The sequence below is a fragment of the Sorex fumeus genome, unplaced genomic scaffold (assembly GCF_029834395.1).
Source record: "Sorex fumeus unplaced genomic scaffold, SorFum_2.1 ptg000044l, whole genome shotgun sequence".
Lineage (NCBI taxonomy): Eukaryota > Metazoa > Chordata > Mammalia > Eulipotyphla > Soricidae > Sorex > Sorex fumeus.
In genome coordinates this window covers 62,989,878-63,016,684 of record NW_026606101.1, presented here as the reverse complement: position 1 = coordinate 63,016,684, position 26,807 = coordinate 62,989,878, and the positions used below count along the sequence as shown (strand labels likewise).

At 44.0% G+C, this 26,807-nt stretch overlaps 2 protein-coding genes across 5 annotated transcripts; one reads left to right on the top strand and one right to left on the bottom strand.

Annotated features, from left to right (window-relative positions):
* Positions 1-2,412: 2,412 nt before the first annotated feature.
* CEP19 (centrosomal protein 19) lies at positions 2,413-9,221 on the bottom strand. Of its 4 annotated transcripts, none has more exons than XM_056121762.1 (3): positions 9,129-9,221; positions 4,426-4,620; positions 2,413-3,169 (listed from the first exon to the last, which is right to left on the bottom strand). In XM_056121762.1, the coding sequence occupies exons 2-3, from the start codon at positions 4,559-4,561 to the stop codon at positions 2,808-2,810; spliced, it is 498 nt and encodes a 165-aa protein (XP_055977737.1). In that variant the 5' UTR covers positions 4,562-4,620; positions 9,129-9,221; the 3' UTR covers positions 2,413-2,807. The 4 variants fall into 4 exon arrangements, with proteins under 4 accessions (XP_055977737.1, XP_055977738.1, XP_055977736.1 ...); XM_056121763.1 differs by lacking the exon at positions 9,129-9,221 and adding an exon at positions 8,920-9,041 and having other exon boundaries at positions 4,426-4,564; XM_056121761.1 differs by lacking the exon at positions 9,129-9,221 and adding an exon at positions 8,920-9,039 and having other exon boundaries at positions 4,426-4,623.
* Positions 9,096-26,807, top strand: PIGX (phosphatidylinositol glycan anchor biosynthesis class X). The gene is made up of 7 exons (XM_056122043.1): positions 9,096-9,199; positions 9,253-9,665; positions 11,898-11,961; positions 16,276-16,417; positions 21,844-22,057; positions 24,030-24,130; positions 26,556-26,807. The coding sequence occupies exons 1-7, from the start codon at positions 9,096-9,098 to the stop codon at positions 26,700-26,702; spliced, it is 1,185 nt and encodes a 394-aa protein (XP_055978018.1). The 3' UTR covers positions 26,703-26,807.

The window sequence follows — 26,807 nt, the reverse complement described above, 5'->3', positions numbered from 1 at the left end:
TGTTTTCATAAGGCAGGGTCTTATGTATGTTTCAGACTGCTGAAAATGAGCCAGTAGAGGATGAAGCTAAAAGATGGGTGAAGAGAGGTAAAGTGAGCAGTCAACTGTTAAAATATACCATCTACAACCATTGGAATATTATGTAGATGGGAAAGGATCTGCAATTCTTTTAACAAGTGAGTCAGAGTTTAAGAAGGGAGCCATGAAAGTGTGATTTAAATAGAAATATACAACATCTAAAATGAACCAAAATCTGAGATTCCTGGGGAAAAATATGTTGGCTATAGTTGGTCACTTTCTCATTGACATCAGTCTACTGACCCGGGAGGCGGATGGGAGGTCAGAAGGGTTTATTGAGGAGGTCTTGGTGGTGGGATCACAGGACCCGCTTGCTCCTTAGGCTGGGAAACCTCAGAGTTTCCAAGGCCAGACTGTGGCACAGGATCCCAGCTTCATAGCGAATGCAGTCAGACCTGAGAGGTCACATCTGTAATGCCCAGGCCTGGAGGATGAGCCAGGTGTGCTTGTGGGTGGAGGTGCTGCTGCCATGGTGAGGCCTGGTACTGTGTTCCATGGTTGCACTGGATTCTCAAGGCTGTTGCCAAGAAACTTTTCCTTGACTTTCTGCAGTGCTATGAACACTGGGGCTAGGGCTCTCAGTTACTGGGGGCTACAGTGAGTCAAAAGTGCTTGAGTCCCCACGCAAGGGGGATAGGTCCCAGGCAACAATGGATGGAGAAAACAAGATCTTCAGTGCTGAAGAGGGAGTACAGTGGGTAGGACACTCGCCTTGCCTGCAGCCAACCCGGGTTTGATCTCTGGTATTCCATAAAGTTCCCACTAGGAATAATTCCTGAGCACAGAGCCAGAAGTAACTTCTGAGCATGCTTGGTATGGCCCCAAAACCAAACCAAACAAACAGATCTTTCCATTTTGAAAATTCCTTTGCTACCTCCGGCCCTCTCGGAGAGCCCGGCAAGCTACTGAGAGTATCTCGCCCACACGGCAAAGCCTGGCAAGCTACCGTGACATATTTGATATGCCAAACACAGTAACAAGTCTCAAATGGAGATGTTACTGGGCCTGCTTGAGTAAATCGATGAACAACAGGAGGACAGTGACAGTGACAGTGACCTTTGGTAAATAGGAATGTAAGTTTCTGATGACATAAAAATAATACCTTTAGTGGGGACATTTATGGGTAACAAGAATGAAGGTAGACAGAAAGAGTAATGCATTTTACAGTTTTATTTCATCAGAATTCATTTCCTTGCAGAGAACATTGGCTTTCTACCAAGTAAACAGTCCAATAGGAAGCAAGATGCATCTGTACACATATAACCTTGTTCAGCAAAGAACCTTCTCTTCATAGATTCGGGCTCATGAACAGGCCAAACTGGCAGTAGCTATTGTTCATTTCTAATGGACGGAGTACCCATTTTACACATAAACCTCGTATCTATGAAAAAGGTTCTGGGTTTCCAAGTATCTTTAGCATAGACTTCCTGATTGCCGAGAAGCAGAATTCCCCAGCTGCCCATCAAATGCCATCCATTTGCAGCTGCAGGGCCTCCTGCAAGGGTAAGCTTCTACTGCTGAATCCAGTCCATATGAAGTGGAGCTAAGCACACACAAAGTCCTACTGCATACAGAATAGTTCCCTTGAAGCCATGTAGTGAAACTTTGCTTAATGTTTCTCAAATAAAAATTCAAACTCCTATGGCCAAAAGATAATACAGTGGGTTTGTTATGTAATCAACCTGGCTTTGATCCCAGGCACCACATATGATCCCCTGAGCCCCAAAAGGAGTGATCTCTGAGCACTGCCAGGTGTGGCCCCCCCAAAAAAATTCTAACTCCCATCTTTTTAGCTGTTTCCTCCTTCCCAGTTCTATATTTGGAATCTAACACAAGCTTTTCCACAAGTACTGTTATTTCTAGGGTCAGACAGAGTACCCTCTCTCTATTAAAGGATAAAGCCTTTCCTGAATATTCTACCCTATAGCCATCTAGATTCTGACACTCCTTAGTCTTCACCCAGCTCTTGGTTCTAATATTTTTGATGCCTATTACTGTTGATTAGCTTCCTTCATAGCACAGTGGGCTGGAGCGATAGCATAGTGGGTAGGGCATTTGCCTTGCACGCAGCTGACCTGGGTTCAATTCTTCCTCCCCTCTCGGAGAGCCTGGCAAGCTACCGAGAGTATCTCGCTCGCACGGCAGAGCCTGGCAAGCTATCCGTGATGTATTCGATATGCCAAAAACAGTAACAAGAAGTCTCACAATTTGTTGTGAGATGTTACTGGTGCCCGCTCGAGCAAATCGATGAACAACGGGAGGACAGTGCTACAGTGCAGCTTCCTACAAGTGTTTAGCTTATCTTCTAATTAGATGTAAACTTCTTAAAGGCAGATATTAAATTAAATTGTAGTTTTCCTTTGTTAGTCATACATTTATCAGTAATTGCTCTAAGTATCCTGGTTCTGAACACTAACACAGTCAGGACTGGAGATAGAGCTCAACAGGCTGGAGCACATGCTTGCATACAAATGGCCTGCAACGGTTCATCCTTAGCACCACATATGGTCCCTCTAGCAATGCCAGACGTAACCTCTGAGCACTGAGCCAGGAAGAGGCCCTGAACATTAGCAAATGTGACCTCAGAACAAAATAGGACAAAAGTAACAAGATCAATCCAATTATGACGAAACACAGATGTATTAGGGTTCTCCACAGATTTTCTAGAAGCATGCTTTGGATAAACATGAATTTTCTAGAAGTCCAATCAATTCTTCGCGTGTGTGCTATCAGGACTCATCAGCTGACTCCGTGTCCCAGCCACAGGACTGTAGCTGTTCATCTTGTGGGAACTCAACTTCAATGTCATAAACAAAATTTGGATCATCTTTCTTCTTTTGATTTTTCTCAAAAAGTTCATCCATGATGCTCTTCCTTTTGGCAAGTTCCCTATCATCAAGTTTGTTCATGTCTTCCTCGGGGTCGATGGTTGTTTCTTGTTGAATTTGTTGCATTGTTTCTGCCAAACTCTGCCCCCATAAGTAACCTCGTAAAACACGAAATAATTTCCCTAGTTGCCTTAGGGATACTTGTTCCAGGTAAATCTTGTGTCGGGGATTATTCTTTAACTGTTCAGCAGCTCTGCTGCAATCTGGGAGGAAAAACAAAACTATAATATCACACATAACAAACTACTGATGGACCATAAACTACACATAGCATGAGATGCCAGTACTGGCCAGCAACTAAGCGGCTGTTGGAATTCTCTTACAGAAGAACTGCTTTCCATAGAGCTTTCCAGGTGGTGGGGCAAGGCGGGATGGGTTCTGGATTTCCTTAACTTAAAATCACTTTAAAATGTGAAACTTCTTCTTTTCGCCGGGGAAGGGGATAACACCTCCCAAACAATGCTTGGGGACTGAGGGGACATGTAGAGGGACACTGGACTAGCCAGGAAGGGCAGTTCAGTGCTAGGGCCCAAGGATGTGGCGCCATTCAGGCCCAGCAGTGCCAGCCAGCCCCAGGCTCACTGCCAGCAGAGGGAGAGGCCACGTCTGGTGGTGCTCAGGGGTGGGGCCAGAGTCCTGTGCCTATCTCCCTGTAGCGGAGATGCTAAACACTGAAGCTAGAGAAATTAGCTGAGGAAAAAAGTGGCATAATAGCTTGAGATATTAATATTGGTTCTAAGAAAACACTAATACTAGGAGTTGAAGTGATAGTACAGTGGCACTTGCCTATGTGCGGTCACCCCAAGTTCAATCCCCAATATCCTAGATGGTCCTCGGAGCATGGCCAGGAGTGATCCCAGTGCAGAGCCAGGAGAAAGCCCTGAGCATTGCTGAGTGTGGGCCCCAAACAAAACAAAAACAGAACAAAAAAAGAAACAAGAAAATATCAGGACTATAAAAACACACTTGCAGGGTAAGAGAAGCAGTTAATACTGTTGACTAGTGCTCTCATTTAACCCATCCTGTCACTCTAAAGGATGGGATTATCAATTTCATTTGAAAGAGGAGGAAACTGAAGGTCATGGTGTAGAAGTAATTTAGCTAGGATTACATATCAACCAGAAAGAAACATGATTTCGACCTAGGTCTAACTCAGGGGGTCATGGCACTGACACAAGATGCAAGCCCTCAAATTATTAATTTTGGTTGTTTGTTTTGTTTGGGGCCACACCTGGAAGTGCACAGGGCTCTGCACTGAGGGATCACTCCTGGCAGGCTAGGGTGACCATACGGGGTGCCGGGGACTGAATCTTGGTCAGCCGCATACGAGGCAGGCACCCTATCCATGTGCTATCACTCTGGTCCTCTCATATTATTCTTACTGATTGATTTAGAGGACACCTCACATTGTGATTTAGACAGTACTTCACACAGAATATTCAGATAAAACTTAAAGTACCTGAAAACTTTGAAAAGTTGCGGACTGGCATGATCCGCTGGCGACTTTTCCCCTTGATTTCATTCTCATAGATTAAGATAATAGCTGGAGGCTGGAATCGAATTCCACATTTTTTGGCAGTGCACATCATCCTCATACACTTCAGGGTAAATCAAAGGAAATCTGATGAAAATGTGTTAGTCACATAATGACTTCCTGCTTAAGGGGAGGAAAACGAAGAGTTAGATGACAACAATCTTAGCCCTGCTCACTGCACACTTGGCTTTCATCCAGTTCTAGGGGTACATGCTCAGCCTATCAAGTGCAGCAGCCAGGAAATGAAATTCAGTTTAGACCCCGTTGGGTGCTGCATTCTTTCTAAAATTAATATTGTGATATTTGGGACCACACCCAGCATGGTCAGGGGCTACTCCCAGCTTTGTGATTCAGGGCTGTTTCCAGCACTGCTTGGGAACTGGAAGTGATGCTGGGGATCAAACGGTTCTCTCTCTCTCTCTCTCTCTCTCTCTCTCTCTCTCTCTCTCTCTCTCTCCTCTCTGTCTTTCCTCTCTCTCTTTCTCCCTCTCTCCTCTTTCTCTGTCTCTCTCATCCCTATGCTGTATTCTTATCCAAAGATTAAATATGCACCTCTGAGTATGCCCAAGAACTATGGATCAGCACTCTATGCCAAGTACTAAGAGTCCTTGAATCTTAAACAATATATCCTGAATTCACCAGACCAGATCTGTCTCCTTTGTATTTTCCCAATCGTTTTACACATCACATGTTTTGTAATTACTTAATCCTTCATCCTCTACCATGCCCTGCTTATGAGGGCGAAGAATTTATTACCTACCACAATATTCCACCACAACACCTTGAACATAACTAATATGTATACATATTAGTTAAGTTCAATGTAGTAATACAATATCTAAACCCTTTACATCCTCTGAGAGTTTACTGTCTGGAATTCTGGTTTTTAAAAAGGCTGAACTTGGGGCAAGAGAGATAGCACATGTGATAGACTGTGTTTCAATCCCTGGTACCACATATAGTCCCCAAAACATTAACAGTGACCCCTAAACATAGAGGCAGTAGTAGCCCCTGAGCACTGTGGCGTGTGGTCTACCTCCTCCAAATAAATAACAAAAGCATACCTGATACAGAAACAGCCTCTACTTGTTCAAGGTGATGATATCTGCATAATTTCAACTTATTTGTCTCTACATATGATACATATATATAATTATATATGTGTGCATGCATATATATTCAATTATAATGAACAAATTTTTGAGCTGGACAGAGAGTACGGGAGAGAACAGGAGTACATGCCTTGCATGCAGCCAAATGTTGGTTCAACCTTGACAGGGCATCTAGTTCTTCAAGCAGCACCATGGATCACTCCTGAGCACAGAGCCAGGAATAGGCCCTGAGCACCACTGGGTGTGGCCCAAACCCAACCCACCCTCTAAAAAAAAAAAACATTTTTCCAGTTCAATACTTTCTATGCCCTCTTCCCTTTCCTGACCCCAATGCCAAAATGCACTTAAGAATAGACTACTTAGAGAGTCTCAGGAGTATTTGCAAATGGCCAGCAACTTAGAGAGAAAACAGCATGAGGTGATGATAACTTCATTAGCTCAGTTCTGTTAGAAAATATCTATGAGAAGATTGTTATTTAGTACATGTTCTTTGTAGAAATCTGGAAGCAGGAAGAAAAATAAATTAATTATCCTTGATTTCTTTCCATGTCTATTCTAGGCACTTCGTTTTATTTTTCAGTATTTTTTATATTATACTTAGTATTTCCTGGCTTTCAAATTGAACAGGCAGTGTGAATGTCATGAAATGTTTTGCCTTTAACAACAGTACAATATCAATTCTCCACACTCAAGCAATGATGATTAAAATGCAAATTTTCATATGATTGCCAAGTGTTTTATCTTATGAACAATCTAGATTATTGATTTATTATTGTTGTGACTTTCTGCTTTTTGCTCTGTTTTGCTTTGAGGCCACAGTCAGAAGTTCTTGGGAGCTACTCCCAGCTCTGTTCTTGGGGCTGATCGAAGGGATGCTGGGGGAGGGGTGTGTGTCTTTTGGTGCCAGGGTTGGAACCTAGGCCTCCAGTATGCTTTGCATATGCTCAGCCCACTGAACTGACTCTCCAGTCTAGAATTTCTGCTTTTTAAAAAATTCCTGTGCTTGGGGTCAGAGAGATAGTATAGGGGGTCAGGCACTTGCCTTGCATGCTGCCAACCCCAGGTTCAACCCCTGGCATCTCATATGGTCCCCCAAGCATTGCCAACAGTGATCCCTGAGTATACAACCAGGAGTAACCCCTGAGCATCACCAGGTGGGGCCCAAAACAAAACCAAAAATTCCTGTGATATCTCTGATATGATGCAATTATCCACCCCATCCCCGCCTCCTCCTCCTCCTCCTGTAATGAGTATCACTCCCAGTCCAACTTACTACAGTTCGATCTGTTGGCAAGCTTCCTAGACGACAGTACTGAGGCAAAATAGCAGTACTATATTTCTCACACTCAAGCAAATGAATGATGACTAATATACTTAGCTGCTTCTTTCTTTTTTTAAATTTCTTTTAACTAGACTTTTATTTTTCTTTTAAAAATGTACTTTTAGGGTACATATACACTGGTGAAGGGATAGGTATTGGAACACTGTATGACTGAAACCCAATCATGAACAACTCTATATAACTGCATCTCACAGTGATTCAATTTTAAAAAATTAAATAAAATGCTGAGATAACTAAGAACCTCAGTTACAGAAAGAAAAAATAAATTTAAAACTGTATAAAGTTTTCAAAAATAAATAAAAATAAACCTTTAGGCCTGAAGGAACAGTGCAGTGACTTAAAAGCTGAGTTTCTTAAACTTTTTCAACCTGTGACACCCTTCTGCCTGAGAAAATCTGTACATGATTTTGCCAGGCATAATACATCAAAACTTTATTTCATTTATTTGCTTTGTTTGGGCTGCGTGCAAGGCAGACGCCCTACCCGCTGTGCTATCGCTCCAGCTGGGCTGGAGCGATAGCACAGCGGGTAGGGCGTTCGCCTTACAAGCGGCCAACATGGCCAACCCGAGTTCGACTCCTCCGCCCCTCTCGGAGAGCCCGGCAAGCTACCGAGAGTATTCGATATGCCAGACACAGTAACAACAAAGTCTCCAATGGAGACGTTACTGGGCCCACTCGAGCAAATCAAGCTTTGTTTGGGGGACACCCAGCAATGCTCAGGGGATACTCTTGGCTCTGCACTCAGGAATTACTCCTGGTGGGGGGACCACTTACTCCTGGGTTGGCTGGAACCCAGGTCGGGCACATTCATGGCAAGCTCTCTACCTGCTGTACTATCTCCCCAGGCTCCCCAAAAGTTTATTTTGAAATAAAATAAAATTTTGTGGGACGCTCTTACACATTCAGTTATGTGACTCTCTGTGGGTTCCCAGGACCCGAGTTACAGAACCTAGGGCTCAGGGCTCCTGCCTTGCAAGCGTATGGTGACGTCTTAGAATCTCCTGTGCAGCACACTGTCCTGGCAAGCTCTGCTTCTGCCACCCCCAGCACTGCAAGCAGTTTCTGGCCAGGTGTGTGTAAGCACCACATGAAAGGATGACACCCTCTCCCCAAAGTGCAACTAAAAAGATGTGTGCGCACTCTCCAGGAAAACAGTTACGGGAGAGTGGGGAAAGCAGCTCGACCCAAACCGTGTCTCAGCAAGGGTGTGCACGAACCCTGCGATTAAGCACAAACTCCATCCAGCAAGGACCTCCCCCGCCCCCCCCCCGCGTGTCTGCGACCCTCTGCCCACCCTCACTCCCACCACCCCAGTCTTTAAAATACTGTCAGCAACAACGGTGATGGTGGGATTTTTTTGTTTAATTTTAACTAATGTTTTATTCCCTTTAAAGAATTAAATAAGGGACCGGAGCGATAGTACAGCAAGTAAGGGGCTTGCTCTTTGACCCGGGTTCAATCTCCGGTTCAAATCATCCCATTTGGTCCCCCTGATCACCACCAGGGGTGATTCCTGAGTGCAGAGCTAGGAGGCATCTCTGAGCATGGATGGCCAGATGTGAAGCCCTCCAAAACAAAAATAAAGTGCTAAGAAAATCTGCGGTCTCTCTGCCCCTTTCCCTAGACAGGTAAGCAGTTTAGACCCTTCCCAGTTTAGACCCTTTCCTTCCAAACAACGACTTCTCTCCATATTTCTTGATACAAGGCTCTGGTCACTATTTTCTGTTAGCCTCTGGCTTTCTTCTTTGAGACGCGCATCCTAGAGCCCTTGGTTCTGCTCATTTCATCATCCTCTCTAGACCTCCTTACAGATCAAATGCATGCAGGGAGACGGCACGTTTGAGACATTCACACCTTTCTCACCCCAGGGAGAGGCGACAGTCCCAGTGCTGCCAAACATCCCCCTTGGCACCGAAACGTTGACGCATCTGGACAACATATGGACAGCCCTCAGTGTTCTTACCCTTAGAGGAGCACAGTGGAAACATCATTGTTTGCAGGCCAACGTCTAAAACGGCCGTGAGAGACGTTCTTCCCGCCTAACTGCAACACACACACACACACACACACACACACACAAACGGCGCCGGACGGTGACGCCGGGAGGAGCGAGGCGCTGCAGGAAGACGTGGGCAGCCAATGCCCGGGCAGGAGGTGCGAATCCGCAAACACCTGCAAGCCAAAGTGCGTCCCAACACCAAGAGCCGGCTCCCGGGACCGCTCCAGCCGGTCGGGCTTCCGCAGTAGAGGGCGGGCGCTTAGCCGTTGCCTCAGCAACAGCCCCGGCGCCCGTCAGGACGCATGCGCCGCCCTTTGCCCCGCCCTCGGAGGGGCCGGTAAGGGGCGGGGCGTCGACGAGAGCCAATCAGGGGCCGGGCTCGGCCGCCTCCTGGGACTCCGGAACTTTGGAGCTTGGGGGCTGCGGGGAGGTGGGGACCGCTGGAAGTGCTGGCGTGAGCGCTTGTGAGTGCGCTGCCCGGCTCGCCTGCTCCCGGAGCGGCGGGTGCTGGCTTCTCCGTCCGCATTTGGTCTCCGCGCGCTCCTCCTGGGCGCCGGCGCTCGGCGTCCTGGCTGCCTGGGACGTCACTTTCCGGGCGGCGGCCTGGCTGCTCCTGGGGGTGGCGGCTGGGCTAGCCAGCACACTTGCCACGACCCCGACCCCGACCCGGACCCCGACCCAGACCCCGACCCCGACCCCGACCGACGCAGGTAAAGCAGGGGCTGGCGGGGCAGGAGCCACAGCAGCACGTGTAGGGCCCTGGGCTTGCACGCGTGCTAGCTACCTGGGTTCAATCCACCGCACCCTGTGTGGTCTCCCCGCCCCCACCCCCCCCGGAGTCCCGCTAAGAATGATTCCTGAGCACAGCACCAGGAATAACCCCTGAGCACCGCCGGGTGTGGGAGGCTGGACTGCGGGGTGCCCGCGGGACCGGAAGTCCCAGAGGCTTGATAGCAGGATCCCGGCCTGCCCCGAACTTGACAAAGGTATTGCACTGCACCTGCTTGCTGGAGCTGATTAGAACTGTAGGGTGGAGTGCAGAGGGTTGCAAACCAAGGCGTACTGCCAGCCCCCCTCTCTCCTTTATCCTGCAACTCCACTTCGCCCGTTGCTCAGTGGCCTAGTATCAGGGCTCTGCAGAGACGGAGCTTCGGCATTTGAAGAAGGACTTTTCGAGGTCGAATTTTTACTATAGTTGCAAAAGAAATCCACCCCGGAAGCGACCTGGGATGCTCTTAGGGTGTTGAAGTTCTCCAACCCCGACCGTGTCGGGGCCAGCGGGGCCCCAGCACATGCAGCATCCTAGTTCGGAATAGAGCGCGTGGAGATTGGTTTTGCCTTACGAACATGTTTGCGGATTGAGCTAGGATTCTTTTTTGGTTCTGGACAAGCGAGTTGATTCATCTCTTTGGACTATTGTGGTATACTGTGTGCTGTGTATCCAACTATTTGATAGGGAAAGGGAAGTCGGTGCAAACAAGTGAGCCTATTTCGAAAAAGAGGGTGTTAGTAGTATTTTGTCAAATCATTGCAGCTCTTTTGCGTATAAAATTTCCAATTGTATTCTAAGAAAGGAGTACAAAGCCCCCTACACATTGAAGTTGATTTTTTTTTTTTTTTGCTTTTTGGGTCACACCCAGCAATGCTCAGGGGTTCCTCCTGGCTTTGCACTCATGAATTACTCCTGGCAATGCTCGGGGAACCATATGGAATGCCGCGGATGGAACCCGGGTCGGCAGCATGCAAGGCAAACGCCCAACCCGCTATGCTATTGCTCAGGCCCCTGAAGTTGATTATTTTTGACAACTGGGTTTGGTGATCTCTTTAAGAGACTTTCAGGGGGCCGGAGAAGTAGTAAAGTGGCTAGGGTGCTTGCCTTGCACTGGGCCAACCTCTGTTAGATCTCTAGCATCTCTTATGGTCCCTCGAGCACTGGCAGAGTGCACATTTCTGAGTGTAGAGCCAGGAGTAGCTCGTTGGCATCGCCAAAACAAAACAAAAAAAAGTTTTCTAGCTCAGACATTTTGTAATTAAAAGATTAATTACAGAGCCAGTTTAGGCCCAATGACTCATATTTGGGGCTTCCTGGAGGTGCCCAATCAAACTCAGCCTTCTGCATCCATTGCTTGCTCTCGGGCTCTGTGAACTGTCTTAGCAGCCTCTGAAGTAGAAAATCTCGGAAATGGAATCAGTTGCAACCAATTTTGAAAATTTGCCCTATACTATCTGGTGATATTCCCTAAGAATAAGCCTATTTTAACCTGTTTTCTAGCTTACAGATAGTTATAAGTCCTTCTTTTCCCCCACCCTCCCTGTACCCCATTATATGATGAAACATTTGGACTTGTACAAGAGATTCCCTAAGATACTTGTTTGGGAAAAGATGTGCTTCTTCGGGGCTGGAACGATAGCCCAGTGGGTAGGGCATTTGCCTTGCACGCAGACAACATGGCTGACCCGGGTTTGATTCCCAGCATCCCATATGGTCCCCCAAGCACCACCAGGAGTGATTCCTGAGTGCATGAGCCAGGAGTAACCCCTGAGCATCGCCGGGTGTGACCCAAAAAGCCAAAAAAAAAAAAAAGATGTGCTTCTTTAAAGCAAATAAACTATCTTTAAAGAGGAAAAAGAGGCCAGAGCAATAGTACAGGGGGTAGGGCATTTGCCTTGCATACTGCCATCCCAGGTTTGATACTTGGCATCCTGTATGGTCCCACTGCCAGCATCCCTGTCTAGCTCACTTTCTCCTCTCTCTCTCTCTCTCTCTCCTGTCCTCTCTCCCTCTTCTCTCCCCCTCCCCTCTCTCCTCTCTTTATCTATCTCTCTCTTAGTTATTTCCTTGATCTTTCATTTAATGCTTATTTTATTAAAAAAAAAGAATAAATCTTTTGGTTCTCGAGTGCTTATTTTATAAAAAGGAATAAATCGTTTGGTTCTCATAGGTACAAATGCCACTTGTCCTGAAATTATTTTGAGACAAGAAGTTTTGAAAGATGGTTTTCATAGGTAAGTTGCCTACTTGATATATTTTTACCTCATAATGTTGTTTTATGTAGTTTAGAGTATAAAAACCAGTATTTGAAAAATGGATTAATTGAATGTCACTTGTTTCCTTAAAGCTTATCAGTGACAGATTTCTCACATGTGGTTCACAGTTTGAAATAATGGTAATACAAATCATCATGAACAACTTTGTAAGCCACAGTGTTTATATAAAGTGTGAGGGGAAAATAAAATTTCTAAAAAAGAAAGAATGGTAATAACTGGAGAGGTGAGAAAAACCAACTGCTTATTATTTACCTGCATATGTATATATATATATATTTTGCGAGAATATATACATACACTGGTCATTTTAATCTTAACAATCGTAACATTTTAATCTTAACATAGCAATCTGATCTGTTTCATATCAGATTTTGTTGGAAATCTAGGTTAATTTGTAGTGAATCAGTATGTGAACATTTAGGAGTGTTCCACTGCATAAATATGCCAATTTCGTTTATTTTATTTGTTTTTTTAAATGCAGAGAAAAGCTGGACAGACACTTTATTTATTTATTTTTGGGTTTTTTTTGGGGGGGAGGGGTCACACCCGGCAATACTCAGGGATTACTCCTGGCTCTGCACTCAGGAGTTACTCCTGGCAGTTCTCAGGGGACCATATGGGATGCTGGGAATTGAACCCAGGTCGGCCGTGTGCAAGGCAAATGCCCTACCCTCTGTGCTATTGCTCCAGCTCCACCAATTCCATTTATTTAGGCTTTGTGGGTTGTCTTAATGTTTCTTGCACACATCTTGTTAAAAACATATGAATTCTTGCTATTAAGATGCACAGTTGAAAGTAGTCTATACTTGAGGAGTGTTTGAGGCATTGAACTAAAATTAATTGCTGGTTAATGGGAAAGCTACAGAAATTGGGTCATCAAGTTTCCTCTCTCTTGATAAGGATTGGGAATAGCTGGGGGACCAAGTACCTTTGCATTTAAACCTGTTTTCTTTGAAGCAGGCTTTAGACGCAGCCTGTACATTTTGACATACTTGTTTTTATTTTCACTTAGCTCAACATATCTTCTAATTTCCTTTATGAGGTTTTTTTTTTTTTTTGCACACCTCCCCATCAGTTATTTAGACAGATTTTTTTTTTTATTTTTAGATTTTAGGGGGCTTTACAGAAATCTATCTTCCAAACAGATGTCTCCCCCGCTTTTATTTATTTATTTTTTTTTGCTTTTTGGGTCACACCTGGCGATGCACAGGGGTTACTCCTGGCTCTGCACTCAGCAGTCATCCCTGGCAGTGCTCAGGGGACCATATGGGATGCTGGGAATCGAACCCGGGTCGGCCGCGTGCAAGGCAAACACCCTACCCGCTGTGCTATCACTCCAGCCCCTCCCCCGCTTTTTAAAAAATTACTTTTTTCTTTATTTAATAATGAGTACTTCATTATTAAAAATAAACTCTGGGGGCAAAGAGACAGTACAAGAATTAGGGTGCTTTCCTTGCATGTTTCAAACTCAGGTTTGATCCCAGGCACTGAGTATGGTGCCCCTGAGCACAGACCCAGGAGTAAGCCCCAGTCACTGTGAGGTGTAGCCCAACACCCCCTTGCTCCATAGTAAAATAAACACTCATTGGAGCCAGAGTGATAGTACAGCAGGTATGGCGTTTGCCTTGCATGTAACTGACCCAGGTTCAATCCCTAGCATCCCAGATGGTCCCTGGACCACCGCCAGGAGTAATTCCTGAGTTTAGAGCCAGGAGTCACCCCTGAGCATCACCAAGTGTAACCCAAAAAGCTAAAAAAATAATAAACTTTTTCCATACTAATTAGTATAAAGGTGCAAATTTTCTTGGCATTCCATATTTAAGTAAATATCTCTGACACATGGTAGATTACATATGATGAAAAGGAATAGGGGCCAGGGAGAAAACTCGAAGACCCCGAGTTTGATCCCTAGCATTGTTTGGGCTCAAGTATAGTTGGGTGTGGCCCTGGAGACCTGTCAGCACTGAACCTGAGCATTTGGCCTTGACAGTGGGGACCTCTCCCCAATAATGTAATAACAAGTGTAAAGCAGTATAATATATTCAACCAATCAAAATGAAATCAACTTGGGATAAATTACTACAAGATTCCAACACACACTTGATATGTATGTTACAGCTGACAGGTATCTTGTTCATTATGGTTCCAATCTGGTAGGAATGACTAAGCCCATTTCTTTCAAAGGAGGAAAAAAGAAAAAGATTCACTCTATGTACTTTTACTAAGAATTCACTATGTACTTTTCAGCAAGTCTTAAATAGTCTAGACAAAAAAGATGTGTATATCTGAACACACAGAAATATACACAGACTACAAAGTAGTACCGGACTGTACAGTGAGGATCAAAATTATAATGACCAGCGTGACTAAATAAATCACAGATACCTGGCTTGTTTTATTTTTGATGAAGAACTCACATTTGAAGGAAAAGCTGTTTATTAAGATGGATTTATAAGTTTCCTTATGCCTAAGATAAGATGAAATTACTGTTTTTGTTTGTTTTGGGGGCCATGCCTTACACTCAGGGGCCACACCTGACGGGGGCTCTGTGCTTAGGGCTTATGCCCGGTGGTGCTCTGTGCACTGTATGCAGGTCTGGATTCAAATGAGGGTCGTGGCTGCAGTCTCATGCGTGGCCACCACCTTAACATCTGTACTATCTCTCTGCCACCTCCCCCCCTTAAAAAAATAAGTCCAATGATATGAAAGTGCTGACTGTAGTTTAGAAGCTGCTAATGTACACTTTGTGTTGACTGGGTTTTTCTTTGTTAATGGCCACATTTTCCTATTTCTTTGTATGGTTAGTAACTTCTGATGTGAGTGTGTGGATTTTGTTCTTTTTAAGTGATTGGGCTTTCTGGTCAGCAGTTAGGGTAATTGTTTCATATCTTCATTTCTAATTGTTTGTGAAGGCCTGATATTAAAGTTGGTCTTACTGTAACTTTAGACCTATAGAGGCTAATTTAGTTACCGTGGCTTTATGTTTTGGGAATCTCTACTGAGTGCTGTGGTCTCTGTGCTTTGGTTGCAGCTGTTTCCAACCCTCTGTGAAATTGTAGGATTTTTCTCTCACTTCCTTGATCGTTTTTTGCCAGACTTCATGAAATTATACCTTACTCATGTTTACCTTGATATTTAAAAGAAAAAAAACTCGAAGTGACCCCAGTTTTTCTGGAACTTCCTATAGTTCTCACTTCTCTGAAGTCCTTTGCCTCTGTGCATTCAGCCTCCTCTAATGTCCATCTCTATTTTCTCACGTAAGCAAAGCCATCATGCTTTGGCTCTTCTTTGGCTCTTCTTTCCTTGAACTTGGTCCAAACATACCAGACAGAGAGCTGGGACAGTTCTACATTTAGGTGTTTAATCTATTGCAGATTAATTATTGGACAAAGCTATTAGACAGAGACCATTTTTTGTTTGTCTTTTGGGTCATACCCAGAGGCCTTCAAGGACTCCCCCTGGCTATGCTGAGGAGTGAATTGGGGAATCACATGTGGGGCCGGGGATCTGAACCTGGTTTGATGGGGTGCAAGGCAAGCACCTTGACCCCTGTGTTATGTCTCTAGCTCCCAAGGTTCACCTTTTTCTATCTAGATCTCCAGTTGTTTCAGTCCCTGTGCTTGTAAAGTTTTTTCCACCAAATTGTATGGACGTCTTTGCTGAAAATACATATGCGTCAATTTTTGGCCCTGTTCTTAGATCTTTATTTTCACACTAAATAAACATCATATCTAGGGACCAGAATGATAGTACAGCGGGGGGGGGGGGGGGGGGCATTTGCCTTCAACGCAGCCAACCCGAGTTCGATCCGCAGCATCTCATATGGTCCCCTGAGCAACACCAGGAGTTAATTCCTGAGTGCATAGCCAGGTGTGATCCAAAAATTAAAAAAAAAAAACCCTCACTTTTATAAATGTCATGTCATCTAATAGATGATTCTGATGTGTAAACCACTTTATAATCTTTTAAAAAACTAAGTTGAAATATAGTTTTCCGGGACTAGAGCAATAATAGTACAGCAGGTAGGGCATTTACTTTGCACGCAGCCAACCTGGGTTTGATTTCCAGCATCCCATAGGGGTCCCCTGAGCACCGCCAGGAGTAATTCCTGAGTGCAGAGCCAGGAGTAACCCCTGTGCATCACCGGGTGTGACCGAGAAAGAAAAAAAAATATATAGAAGAAATAGTTTTCCCCCTAATGTGAATAAACATTGTACCATTCCATTTAGCAATTGAATGAAGAGATTTACTTTGAATATATTTGTGTTACAGAGACCTCTTAATAAAAGTGAAATTTGGAGAGAGCATTGAGAACTTCCAGGCGTGCCGACTCTTACTCAGACAACTCATCCCTGCCGGACTCCTTGTGGATCCATACGAGTTGGCTTCATTGGAAGAAAAAAACTTAACAGAGGTACGACTATGAGAGGATTTTTATTTGGAGAAAACTTGTTTTAGGGATGCCATGATCTGAGGCAAAATAGATAACACTGTAGTGATTTTCAGATTTTTTCAAAGGATATAAAATAACATATTGGCTAGGGTGGAAGGTTTTTTGTTTTTTTGGTGGGGGCCATAGCTGGTGATTCTCCAGGGCTACTCCTGTTCCTGACTTGGTGCTTGGGTCATTCCTGGTGGGGCTTGGAGGGTCATGTGGTGCCAGTGACCAAGCCTGGGCCTCTTCTGTGCAAAGCGTGTGCTCTGCCCATTGAGCTCCCTCTCTGGCCCAGGGTGGGAGTTTTTGAGAAGTGAGTAATGACTGTCATAACTGTAGGAATAAGCGCACTAAGCTGAGCTATTTAAATGGATGTTTTTTGGCTGGGTGATTTGTAGTAGAGTGACTAAGAAAATTATATATGTCTTGAGGGGCTGGAGAGATAGTATACTGGGTAGGATGCTTTCCTTGCATGCGGCTGACCAAGGTTTGTTCCCTGGCACCCCAGATGGTATCCCTGAACACTGCCAGGAGAAATTCCTGTGGCCAGGGCGAGGAGTAAGCCCTGAGTACTGCTGGGTGTGGCCCAAGAACAAATAAACAAAAATATTAGGCAAAATGGATTTCAAAATGAATTTCAGAGGTGAGATTATCATTAGATCCGAAAAAGGTTATTTTGAAAATGAGATGGATTCATCAGAAAGAAATCATTTTAAACATTTAAACACCTTAAAAGTTGAGTTCTTAAACCTTAAAACTTGGGCTGGAGAGGTAGTAGAACAGATAGGCGCTTGCCTTGCACGTGTGCCTTGCCTTGTCTTACCTGGGATTGATCCCAGAGTTCAGAGCAGGAGTAAGCCCTGAGCACTGCCAGGTGTGGCCTCCCCCTTAAAAAAATCCTAACAAACTTAAGTGCAACAAAGTATGACTACAGAAGAGTTAAGTTAGAAATCAAGAACAAAAATATCTTAGGGAAAGCTTTGAACATTAGGGAGCTAGTGAACATAATTCTAAGTAAGCCATGGTCAAAGAAAAATCAAAAAGAATGTCCTGTAAATTTGGACTGTCGGAACAAAAACGAAATATCACATATCAGATGGAATACTGCACCGTGGGCACTGCTCATAATGCTCCATAATTGGTGAGATTCTGCAAAAGCCCTGTGCAGAGGCATTTTGTAGCACTGAATCTGTAGAAAGAGGAAATATCTTAAGTCTGTGATCTCTGCTAAATAACCTTGAAATAGAAAAAGAAGAACACGCATAACCAAAGTAAATAGAAGAGCAGAAATGAAGATTGAAGAGAATAAATACAAATGAGATAGAAAATGGAAATGCAGAAGGGGTTGAAGTTCTTTGAGAAGAATGAGTTTGATAAACCTTTAGCCAGAATTATCATTTAAAAATATGCTGTTTTATAAGTTTCATTTTAAAATTGCTTTACTTTTATTTTTTAAAATAGGATCTTTCCCAGGGACCACACACCAAGTGGTTTAGTATGCAAGCTTGCTTTGCCATGCTGCTCTGGCGCTGTGGCCCTGGAACCACCAGAGATGCACAGGCTGGCGCTGAGAATCAAATTTGGGGCCTTCCGCACGGGAGGCATGCTTCCCTTCCCAATTCTTTAAGTTATCTCCCTTGCCTCAAGTTACATATTTTTGATTAAGTTATTCAAAGGCACTTTTAGTATAATTGGAGATGTTTCTCTGAGGGTGGGGGTGGGGAGGAGCTGTAGTCAACAGCTCAGTGGTGTTTCAGGGCTTGCTCTTGGTGGTACTTGGGGGGACCACATGGTACCAGGGATCAAACTGGGGCCATTTGCACACAAGACAAGTGTCCTAACCCTTTATTATCTCTCATGTCCAGTTTTGGAATTTTTGTTTTGTTTTGGGCCCACACCTGGCAAACCTCTGGGTTTACTCCTGGCTCTGCACTCAAGAATTACTCTTGGCAGTATCAGGGGACCATATGGGATATCAGAGTACTAACTGAGGTCTATTGCATGTAAAGCAAGCATCCTACCAACAAGGGCTATCTCTTCAGCTCCTGTAATTTCCTTTTTAAAAAAGGGCTCTAGTCCCTGAAAGATCTAGTATGTATAAACATTTATGGAATAACTTATCTCTCTTTGACTTTGATATGGTAATTTATAACATGTAAATGAGTGTTGTAATGAGTGTTGTACCACATGTAAATGAGTGTTGTACCGCACAGAGGGTAGGGTGTTTGCCTTGCACGCGGCTGACCCGGGTTCGATTCCCAGCATCCCATATGGTCCCCTGAGCACCGCCAGGAGTAACTCCTGAGTGCAGAGCCAGGAGTAATCCCTGTGCATTGCCAGGTGTGACCCAAAAAAGAAAAAAAAATAAGTGTTGTTATGAAAAAGTGTGGGTCCATGCCTTTTGACTAATGTAGATTGCTTTAGGATTAATTTTGATGCATCATTTTAACTTCTTGATAACATGGTACCATTTGTGGTGAAAGTGGCATAACAAATTACAATTTCTTTTAAAAGTTGCATTAATGGTTTTGACACATGTTTGGAGATTTATCAGCATCCAGCTTTTGTTCAAATCACTTTCGACTGTCATGTTCTGGTCTCCAAAAATGTTTCCTATAGTTTTAAATCTAAAGTGATATACCCATCTCCAACTTTTTGAGTTTTTAGATGGTCTGTGAACTAGTGTACCTAGTTCTATGACTCCCCCTTCCCTGTGGTAGCGAGGTGTGATTGGTTTTGTTCTTGGAGAACTGGAGATTGAAACCAGGGCCTCCCACTTGTAAGGCAAGTGCTCTGCCATGGACCTAAGGTGCCACCCCTGCTTCTGGCCCTTTAGGGGGACACAGAATCTTTGTTAATGCTATTTTGGGTTCATATAGTTGTGCCCAAAGGACAATATATTCCTAGCAGGCAGTCTCTACTGCTCCTGGGACTTTGCTCTTGATTCTCCTGGCTAGCATTTTCCCTCCCCACTCCTGGCAGTGCTCAGTGTTGCTGTTTAGGATTACCAGGTGGTATTGGGAGTGAAACCCAGCCTTTTGTGTGTGTGACTGAAACCGCTCCACACTCAAATTGTCTATGAGGTACAGGGCCAGAGAGATAGCATAGTGGGTAAGGCACTTGCCTTGCTCACACCTGACCATTCTATCCCCAGCACCCCATCTGGTCTCCTGTCAGGAGTTATCTCTGAGCTCAGAGGCAAAAGCAAGCCCTGAGCACTGCGGGTGTGATCCAGAAACTGAAAAAATTAAAAATACATACACATACACATGCACACATATCTTTCACTGGAGTAAGATTTCTAAGAAGCTCATGCAAGTTTTGGCTAAAGAAGGTTAATATGTTCCTGTACTTTCTGTGTATTTCCAAAGGCTGTATGATGAATGCTGGAAAACAGTTGTGAGAGAACTGTGGACATTTTTCTGGAGAGAAATTTAGTGAATGGAGCATGAATTTATTTGTTAAGGTTTTTTTTGGGGGGGGGAACTTCTGGGATTGCTTGGGGTTCTGTGTGATGTTAGCAGTCAAACCTCGGCCCTCACACATGCCTGGCATGTGCTCTGCCATGAGAACCACAGCCCTGACCTCACTTGGTTGCCTTCTGACGTCTGAGGGTGCCGAGTGGAATAAGGAATAGACAGTGGAAGGAAAGACAGTTGGTAATTGTTTACTGAGAGCATCAAGTTTCAGTTCTGGAAAACAAATAACCTTTTACCAGCAGATAAAATGAGATGACTCAAAGAAAAAAGCTCCCTCCCAGTCATTAGAAATAGTCAGGCACTGACTAGATGCCTGACAAATACTCGCAGTGGGAGAGTGAGTTAACTTGATCACCTCAGGTTCCTTCTGACTCATAAGATTATCTAATTCCTTGACCCTTGACAGAATTCTCTTACTTCTATGATTAACAGAGAAGGAGCAGTGTGAAAAAGTACAGCACTTGGCTTCACTATCAAACAGCATGAGGCATTTGCTGAAAAGAAGAGAAGCTAATGCTGTCTCCTTCTACCTCCCCTCCCGCTCGGCGTGACCCCTCACCCCCCAGTATTATTACCACAAATATTTAAGGAGTCATCACTTTTCCATGCTCTCTTTAGACTCAGTATAGAGAGTGCTCGCTTTTGCTTTGACTTCTTAGCCACAGTGCTCTCTTACTATCATTTACTCGCTACTCTGAAAAATTGGAGGTTACTAGAATGTTACCAATCCTTTTTTTCATATTTGGGTCATGCCCAGTGGTGCTCAGGACTTACTCCTGGCTCTACGCTCAGGGGTCACTCCTGACAGGGCTCTGGGACCATGTGGGATGCCAGGGATCAAACCTAGGTCAGCTCTATGCAAGGCAAGCACCCTACCATACTACTGCTCTGGCTGGGATATTAAGCCTCTTTAATCTAATACGTTGTTAACTATTTTTGTCCATTGCTTTCATATTCTTGGGTAATGCTACATTCACAAAGTTTCTCTGAGTATACCTGTTTTGTCACATGATCTCAAAGTGACATGGAAATTATATAGTTGTGATTTTTATTAATACGAGAAAATTTGGCACCCCAGAAGATAATATTTTCAGTTTGCTTTAGTAAGCTACTTTTATTGAATAATATTTGTACTTTTTGTACTTTTATCAATTTGTACTTTTTACTTAAAATTGAGGACGGAGAGACCGGAGAGCTCTGTGAGCTGTAGCCCAGTTGGGCAGGTCATATCATCATCCCACAGCACTGCTGGGAACAGCCCCTGGGCATGGAGCTCAAGTAGCCCCCCACAGTACTGGGTGTGACAGAGAGAGACAGAGACAGAGACAGAGACAGAGGGAGGGAGAGAGAGAGGGAGGGAGGGAGGGAAGGAGGGAGGGAGGAAGGAAGGAAGGAAGGAAGGAAGGAAGGAAGGAAGGAAGGAAGGAAGGAAGGAAGGACACAAGGAAGGAAGGGAGGGAGGGAGGAAAGAAGGAAGGAAGGAAGGAAGGAAGGAAGGAAGGAAGGAAGGAAGGAAGGAAGGACGGACACAAGGAAGGAAGGGAGAGAGGGAGGAAAGAAGGAAGGAAGGGAGGAAGGAAGGAAGGAAGGAAGGAAGGACACAAGGAAGGAAGGGAGAGAGGGAGGAAAGAAGGAAGGAAGGGAGGAAGGAAGGAAGGGAGGGAGGGAGGGAGGGAGGAAAGGAATATCTTTCATTAATTCTTTTGGTTTTGATATTGGGCCACACCCACGGAGCTCAGGACTTACTCCTGGCTCTGCACTTAGGATCACTCCTGGCAGTGCTCAGGAGACCATATGGGGGTGCCAGGGATCGAATCCGAGTCTGCCATATGCAAGGCAAAGTGCCCTCCTTGCGGTACTATTGCTCCAGCTCCTCCTTTATTATTTTTTTTTCTGGATTAATATTTTATTTTTTTTCTTTGGCAGTCAGTGATTACTTCAGAAGATAATAATATAGAGGCTCCCAGTTATTTATCCAAAGAACTGGAAGTTCTCATGTATGCCAGACAAGATCCAAAGTGCGTTGACTGTTTCCAGGCTTTTATACCTGTGCACTATCGCTACCATCGGCCTCACAGTGGGGATGGAGAGACCTTTGTTGTGATCAATAATCCTGATTTATTGATGCATTGTGACCAAGGTAAGAGTTGCTGCAAATCTTTTCTGATGCTTATGTAAAAAACTCTGACAAGTCAAAAGCATATTTCTCTTTTCTTTCCTTTGAGCTTTCTGTTTGTAAAATAAGGCAGAGATAGCAAAAAACTTCACTAATATGTAAACTGTTATAACCCAGATATTCTTGTAACAACCACAAATAGAACTTTGGCGGTGACCTTAACAACTCTGTGTGCCCCGTCCGAGTCATAGCCTCCTCTTTCCTCTATGAATAAACTACTACCCGGGGGCAGGAATGGTAGGACAGCAGGGAGAGTCTCTCATCTTGCAGCTAACCTGGGTTCAATCCTCGGCATCCCACAGGGTCCCCTGAGTACTGTCATGAGTGATTTCTGAGTGCGTAGCCAGAAGCGCTGCTGGGTGTGACCCAATCCCTGCTGTTTTTAAAAAAAAAGGCCCTCCCGTTGATCGTCGATTTGCTCGAGCGGGCCCAGTAACGTCTCCATTGGAGACTTTGTTGTTACTGTGTCTGGCATATCGAATACTCTCCGTAGCTTGCCAGGCTCTCCGAGAGGGGCGGAGGAATCGAACTCGGGTCGGCCATGTTGGCCGCTTGTAAGGCGAACGCCCTACCGCTGTGCTATCGCTCCAGCTGGAGCATTAAAAAAAAAAGGAATTAAAAAAGCATTAAAAAAAAAAGCATTAAAAAAAAAAGGAATATTTTATTGTTCTTACTTTTTTTTTTTTTTTTGGTGAAGGATCATACCTAGCAGTGCTCAGGTATCACTGCTCATGGGGTTCAGGGGAACAAACGGAGTCCTGGGGATTGAACCAGGGTCATCTGCATTCAAGGCAAGCACCCTACCTGCTGTACTATTATTGCTCTGATCCCAGATAGAAAATTTTTAATCCTACCTGAATGTCATCAAATATTTCATGTTTAATTTTATTTTGTCTCTAGCTTTATTAGCTTTATTTATTTCTTGAGTTTTGGGCCACACACCAGTGGTACTCAGGGACTACTCCCTACTCAGTGCTCAGGGGCCACTCCTTGTAGGTGCTCAGGGAACCACATGGTATTGGATTGCACCCAGACCTCCAACTTGCAAAGCATGCTCTTAGCCTGTTGTGCTCTCTCTGAAGCCCTTTTACTTTAAAATTGGGAAAAATATCATTCCGGGGGGAGAGCATCTGAGTTCTGGTATTGTTCAGTAACCTATGGAAATGGTTTGAATTGTATACTTAGGATCTGTTCACATTTATGAATTGATTTTATGTTGCTTTTTTGTTTTACTTTGGTCACACTCAGCAGTGCTTTCCTGGTGTACTCCTGGCTCTGAGCTCAGGGGACCATACGTGGTGCCAGGGATCGAACCAGACTGACTGTGTGCAAGACAAACGCCCTGCCTGCTTTACTATCACTCTGGTCCCATATGTTACATTTAAAGTGATTTATTGTTTGTGGACTTCATGCCCAATTCAATCAGCTTAATCAATGGCTGAATAAATAGCAGTGCTCCTACATTATAATAAAAACTAAATTAAATAAATAAATAAAATGACTTATTATTTAAGTGTCCTAAAGTCATGGTGGGATTTGTTAAGAATTCATGCTTAGGGGCTGGAGCAATAGCACAGCGGGTAGGGCGTTTGCCTTGCACGCAGCCGACCTGGGTTCGATTCCCAGTATCCCATATGGTCCCCTGAGCACCGCCAGGACTGATTCCTGAGTGTAAAGCCAGGAGTAACCCCTGAACATCACTGGGTGTGACCCAAAAAGCAAAAAAAAAAAAAAAAGAATTTATGCTTAACTTACACAGTCTATCATTTTATAATTTCTTAGGCACTCAGAGTCAACAACTAAAGCAAGGCAGCATTTGACAAATGAGTCTAAATCATATTAAAATGTTCAAATTCTCGTCACCCAATACAAAGAAAGACTCACCTGGCCTCAGATTCAGGTTTCCTGATATGATGTTCTATCTTTTTTTTCTCAGAATTTCCGATTTTGAAATGCTGGAGTCAGTCACAAGTGGCAGCTCCTTGTACTTTGAAGAGTAAGGATATCTGCCTATGGAACAATATGAAATATAAATCAGTAAGTTAATAGGTTATGTTGCTTTTGTGCTTAAAGAATTAATATTTTGTTTTCTACTGTAGAAAGCTCTTATTATTATTTTTAGATATAATAATATTTGTCTTTGCTGATAGCCATCGTCGTTCCTCCTTTGTATAGAGCCACAGAATTGATTTGGGTGCTAATGGGTTATTCCAGTAAGCCCATGCCTCATTGTTCCAGAGTATAGCTGATCTACTTTATAAAGATATGGGATGGCAGAGAAGAACTGGTCTGTCAGTTTGGTTTGTTTTATCAGTAATACTTTATTGTGTTTTTCTTTGGGAGCTGGAGGGATTGAAGGCAGCTTTTCATACATATGAAGCATGTGCTGTACCACCAAGCTACAACCCCAACCCCTAAAACTTTATTTTTGTTTAGAACAAATCTTCTTTTCCCCAAAGTAGAGCTTTTTAGTTTTGAAAACAAAAATTAGTTTGTGCCATTATAGTACACTGAACAAAGTAATGAAAACAAAACTCCAAGAAGTATTGTTTCAACTGAGTGCAGAGCCAGGAGTAATTTCCTGTGCATCGCCAGGATTACTCCTGGCTCTGAGTAAAAAAAGCAAAAAAAAAAAAGTCAGCTGTGGTAGTTTCCAGCAGTCGTTTTGCTATTGGAGACTCTGAATCCAGGCTATGTTAGGCTGGATTTATATATGGTTTTGACACCCCCAGCATTCTAAATTAGATGCAGTGTTTCCCAAAGTCAGTGACCTTTTTTTTTGCTTTTTGGGTCACACCCGGCTTTGCACAGGGGTTACTCCTGGCTCATGCACTCAGTAATTACTCCTGGCGGTGCTCAGGGGACCAAATGGGATGCTGGGAATCGAACCTGGGTTGGCCGCATGCAAGGCAAATGCCCTACCCACTGTGCTATGGCTCCAGCCCCAGTCAGTGATCTTAGTGCTTCTGGGGAGGGGGATGGGATCCCTCTAGGGAGACAATAGCATCCTTAGATACAATTGAGGGTGCTTTCTTCTTTCTTCTTGTTCACTTAGAGATTTCTAGGGAGGGCTGTTTTTGTTTGTTTGTTTGTTTGTTTGTTTGTTTTCTTTTTTAAAGGGCAATTGGCCAAATAAGTTTGTGAACCTTTTAATTAGACTATCAATACTTCATTAATATCAACTTTATCTAAGGAGTCTGTAGTGTTCTGAATTTTCTATTTACCTTTTTCTGTTCTTGTTCTTTCTGGCGGGAGTTGAGGGGTATGGAGAGTGAATTGTGTGTTCCTGGGTATTGAACTTGAGCCTCAGACTAGCCCTTTGAACTCCCCCCCCCCCCCAGCTTTTTACCTACCTTTTGGGTGCGTGCTTGTGTGTGTGTGTGTGTGTGTGTGTGTGTGTGTGCACGTGTGCACGTGTTGTGTGTGTATGGGGCACAGAGAAGGGGAATACAGCTGGCGATGCTCAGGGGTACTCCTGGCTCTGCACTCAGGAATTACTTCTGGGTGCTCAGGGACCCTGTGGGATGCCAGGAAATGAACTTGGGTTGGCTCTGTGGAAAATAAACATTCTACCCACTGTCCTATTACTTTTCCCCGCTTTCCCCCTTACCTTTTTTGATTGACATAGTCTACTCTTTTCTTTTATGTTTAGTCCAGTTATTTTCCTCCCTCCCTCCCTCCCTCCTTCCCTTCCTTCCCTCCCTTCCTTCCCTCCCTTCCCTCCCTTCTCTTCCCTCTTTCTTTCTTCCTTCCTTCCCTCCCTTCCCTCCCTTCTCTTCCCTTTTTCTTTCATTCTTTCTCTCCATACCAGGGTGTAAGCATGTGCTCTAGCCCCTTGTGCTACCGTCCACCTCTCCCTCTTTCAAAAAGTAAATTTCTGAGAGCCAGAGTTTTAATACAGCAGGTAAGGCATGCTTGCCTTACACGTTGCTGGTTCAGCTTCAAACTTTTGGCAAGACAAGTGCCCTACCCACTGTATTCTTTTTCTGGCCTTTGACAAAATTTTAAAAACTGTTTGTGGAGAGAAACAACAAACCAGGAATTGAATGGATATATTCCTTTTATTGCTTAAATGTTTTTTTCCTGCTCAATTTACAGTTCTGTACTAGGTACTAAAAGGAAGTAAATATTTGATATTGATTACAGAGGTAACATTAAGATATAGCTACAATAAAAAAAAATACTCTGTAAAAAAAGTCAGAACTAATGGGAATTTAATTCTGGGTCTTGAGGTAATATTGTGGGAATTGAGTCTTATCTGGGACATTAAACGATATGTTGAATCCAAAAGATTATTCGAACAGTTAAACAGTAATTCAATCCACGTGTGATGCTGAATTGGCTAACAGACATGCAAAAGAAAAAATAAAATAAAATGGAAAAAGAAAAATCAAAGGACTAACTATCTCACCATGGGACCTGCATTCTCAATTCTAAGTTTTCTGTTCCTCTCTCCCCTTAGGTGTCCAGCAACGTGACTCTCCAGGTTCCGGTCGGGCTGACTGTCCACACCTCCTTAGTGTGTGCTGGCACTCTGCTCGTCACTTTCCTGTGTTCCACTTTGATCCTTGTGGCTGTTTTCAAATATGGAGATTTTTCATCATTATAAGATTTATGTATTATGTAAACCTAAATAAGACCTATGGCGTTCGCCTTACAAGCGGCCAACATGGCCGACCCGAGTTCGATTCCTCCGCCCCTCTCGGAGAGCCCA

What these genes read in the sequence shown, in the direction of transcription:
- CEP19 (XM_056121762.1), bottom strand. Translation starts at nt 4,561, where the DNA reads ATGAGGATGATGTGCACTGCCAAAAAATGTGGAATTCGATTCCAGCCT. An exon ending in CAACTTTTCAAAGTTTTCAG is followed by an intron (nt 3,170 to 4,425) that starts GTACTTTAAGTT and finishes TTTTCCTCCCAG; the next exon opens with ATTGCAGCAGAGCTGCTGAA.
- PIGX (XM_056122043.1), top strand. Translation starts at nt 9,096, where the DNA reads ATGCCCGGGCAGGAGGTGCGAATCCGCAAACACCTGCAAGCCAAAGTG. An exon ending in CCCGACCCCGACCGACGCAG is followed by an intron (nt 9,666 to 11,897) that starts GTAAAGCAGGGG and finishes TGGTTCTCATAG; the next exon opens with GTACAAATGCCACTTGTCCT. An exon ending in ACAATATGAAATATAAATCA is followed by an intron (nt 24,131 to 26,555) that starts GTAAGTTAATAG and finishes CTCTCCCCTTAG; the next exon opens with GTGTCCAGCAACGTGACTCT.